The sequence below is a fragment of the Piliocolobus tephrosceles genome, unplaced genomic scaffold (assembly GCF_002776525.5).
Source record: "Piliocolobus tephrosceles isolate RC106 unplaced genomic scaffold, ASM277652v3 unscaffolded_3650, whole genome shotgun sequence".
In the NCBI taxonomy this organism is placed as follows: Eukaryota; Metazoa; Chordata; class Mammalia; order Primates; family Cercopithecidae; genus Piliocolobus; species Piliocolobus tephrosceles.
The window spans coordinates 1-3,253 of NW_022320421.1; the positions used below are offsets into that span (position 1 = coordinate 1).

The 3,253-nt window shown below is 47.9% G+C and overlaps 1 protein-coding gene across 1 annotated transcript; it reads right to left on the reverse strand.

Moving 5' to 3' along the window:
- Nucleotides 1–3,162, reverse strand: LOC111532683 (disks large homolog 3-like). Its single transcript, XM_023199745.1, has 5 exons — nt 3,037–3,162; nt 2,255–2,427; nt 1,724–1,833; nt 1,312–1,403; nt 1–125 (listed from the first exon to the last, which is right to left on the reverse strand). The coding sequence occupies exons 1-5, from the start codon at nt 3,101–3,103 to the stop codon at nt 19–21; spliced, it is 549 nt and encodes a 182-aa protein (XP_023055513.1). The 5' UTR covers nt 3,104–3,162; the 3' UTR covers nt 1–18.
- Between the last annotated feature and the right edge of the window lie 91 nt (nt 3,163–3,253).

Genomic DNA, 3,253 nt, shown 5'->3' on the forward strand with positions numbered 1-3,253 from the left:
ATGGTTGGAGGGGATTCTTCAGAGTTTTTCAGGGGATGGGACCCAAATGTAGTGCCCAGACTGGTCCTCAATGATTTGTTTGATTTTGTTATAAATCTCTTCCAGTGAGTCACCCTGTACAATGGCTAAAGTGAAGAGGAAAACAAAATTATTACTGTGGTCCACAGCACATCCCCCAAACCCAGCAATCCTGCCTCTCCCAACAATCCTACAAGTCCCCCCTCCACACCCCCCACCCCTCACATGAAGGACATGTTCCCAGGAGTATGGGTTTGGGCTTGGGTTCACTGGTTGGCTGCCTGTGTGTGCAGGGCAGTAAGGGCAACCAACTAGGTGCCCCAAGCCCAGGGCTTGAAGTCAACTCACTGAGACAGTGAGACTAAGTAGTAATGACCAGAAAAATGTGTCTATTCAAAAGATGTTTATTGAGCACCCACTATGTGCCAGACCTTGCAGTTCATGTTGCTCTTGGGTGCCATAAGGCCAGCAGCTTGTTATTCTAAAGCAGCCTTACTAAAAGATTTGGAAAATTGCAGTTCTCCACAGAAAGAGCTGAAAGCCACAATTTCTGGCAAGAGGCAGTGCTCCTGGGCCCATCATATCTGCTATATGTCAGAGGTCAGCCCAGCAAACAAGGACATGGATGCTGATGGTAAAGGGATCTCTGAAGACCCAAGGTGTGTGAGGACATTTATGAATTCTTTACGCAGTTAACCTAGTGCCACCACCAGCTAGAATGGATTCAGCACTGCCTTGCATGCATATATGTATATATCACTGTACTTCAAAAGGTGAAGAACGTATTACATAGAAACCTTCCCAATGTTTCAGGAACTGACCTTCTAAAGTAGATGATCACACACACACACACACACACACACACACACACACACACAGACAGGCACCCCAACAGACAACTTGAACACCACACTGAGGAATCATCATCATCAACAAACGTTTATTCAGCACCTAAACATGCAAAGCAAAGTACTGGGGGAGGGGGAGGGGAGCTGAAACGGAGGGAGACAGAGTAATACAGGGAGACCACAATCTAGTAAGGACAAGACAAAATGAACAAACCAACAATTCAAGGAAGCATTTGGCGAGTGGTTTATGCTATAACTGGCTGAGCTGCTATGGCTGGACACAGGGAACTTGAGTGCTTTGGAAAGGTTTGTGCTCAAAAGCTTAAAAGCAACTGGAAACTCTGTGCAAGGTTTCTACATTCTGTCTACACCTCTTTGAGACACTTATAGAAACAGGTACCCGGCTAGTCCCCCAGAACCCCCCGCAGGGCAGCAGGAGTCTTACCCGTAAAGTACTCTCCAAACTCCTGCTCCAGTTTCATGGCTTTGTCATAGATCTTATTTGCTTGTTCATATGTCTGCCTTCGGTTCATTTCCCTGCCAAAGACAGAAGAAAAATAGTTCCGAACCAGATCTTATGTTCTGATCAACCATAAAGGATTATTCCAGGATCCCTAAAAATCTGCTAAGCTGCCCTCTCAGAGCAGCAGTGGCCCATGGCTAACTCCTCAAACATTCTGCGTTCAAAAGTCCAACCGAGAACATATGCACAAGCCCTCAAAACAGGAGCCCCCAGTGACCAGAGCTGGGACACAGAGTTTCTTTCAAGTTTCTGCCCAGCAAGTCACTTTCTTCTCCATTTCCCTTGCAGACCCGATCTTAGCTTGGTGTGTCTGAGTTCTCAGTTAAACACTTACATAAGGGCTTCAATGGACTTGGGCTTGATGAAAATGGCAATGGGGTAAAGTTGTGCTTGCTGCAGTCTCTTGATAGCATTGCCGGAAACATCTAAGATGCAGTGCTTGCCCTGAAAAAGCAGAGATTGTATCAGCCCAGCCACTCCCTATTCACTGAGCCCCAAGCAGAAATCCAGTGACATTGTAAACATCCACCTTGGCTGGGGGTGGGGTTGAGGGGAGGGGCACCAGGGCCACCCAAAGTGGCCTAAAACACTGGATCCCTGAGGTAGACAGGCCCCACTTTTTGCTCCTATTACCCAGAAAAGGCCACATCTGTCCAGAGTCCCCTATTCCCTGTTGGGTGATGCTCTGGGGTGAGTTGTATGAAGGAGACAGATAGCTTCGTCAAGGGACTGGGAGTATGCAGAGGTGCTATGGCTTTGGTCAGCAGCACTGTTGGGCAGCTCCTGTGTTGGAAGGATAAGGATCCAAGTGGAACCTTGGTGTGAGCATTGGCCTTCCCTTTGAGGCCATCTCCTCTACACTTACCCTCTCTGCAACTGCCCGCACTGACTGGATGCTGGTCCCATAGAGGTTATCATTAAATTGGCCTGCTTCAATGAACTTGTTGTCCTGAATATCTTTCTCCATTTGTTCACGTGACACCACAAAGTGGTAGTCTTGTCCATCCACCTCATTATCACGTCGAGGTCGGGTAGTATCTGAAGGAAGAAAGGAAATGCTTTGTAGCCCAGGGGCAATGATCCACCCCAAGTCAAAAAATACTGACTGGTCCATTCTCATCTGGGTGGGTCACTGGGCCACTCCATTTTTTTTTTTTTTTTTTTTTTCCCAAATAAGTGGGAGAAAACAAGCAGTTGGGAAGCAGTTTGTCTGGCCTACTTCTCTTCCAATCTCCAGGTCACACACAGGGGGCTATTTGCTTTAGCTTAAACTGGACCAGAAAGGTGAGCTAAGGCATGGCAGAGGGTGCCAAACTTGGTAGAGCAGACAGTGAACCTAACAAACTGTTCATGGAGTCACATCAACACCACTTTGGCTGGGCCTCCCTATTTGTCCAACCATTCCCGACCATCACCACTGAAACTTCCCCTCAAGAGAGTGAGCAGCCAAGCCTGATTGATGGCTTAATCTCTCCAACCCCATTAGCTTTTGGGGAATATGTTGCCACCTACTCTTTTCCAGGGTGCCAAATGTACCCTGTCCTCAAATAGCCCTAGAATCTGATCCCAGACCTTTTCCATAAAACATTAGAGGAACAATTCCCAGAACACCAAGCCTCACTCCTCTGGGCCTTCCTGGACTCTTACGTGGCACACAGGATCCAAATTTATGTGGAAATTCGGAGATCAGGTCATCATTGACTCGGTCCTTCATTGGGCCCAGGATGATCACAGGCCTTGCATAGTGAACTAGAGAGGGAGAGCATCGAGACAGTGAACAGAGGCCCCCACCAGACAGCCTGTCCTACCCCTGAGTCTGGCTAGAACACAGAGGCTCTGGAGCAGAGACTCAGACAGGGTAAAG

What these genes read in the sequence shown, in the direction of transcription:
- LOC111532683 (XM_023199745.1), bottom strand. Translation starts at nt 3,103, where the DNA reads ATGAAGGACCGAGTCAATGATGACCTGATCTCCGAATTTCCACATAAA. An exon ending in ATTTGGATCCTGTGTGCCAC is followed by an intron (nt 2,428 to 3,036) that starts GTAAGAGTCCAG and finishes TTCTTCCTTCAG; the next exon opens with ATACTACCCGACCTCGACGT. An exon ending in GTTTGGAGAGTACTTTACGG is followed by an intron (nt 126 to 1,311) that starts GTAAGACTCCTG and finishes TCTTCACTTTAG; the next exon opens with CCATTGTACAGGGTGACTCA.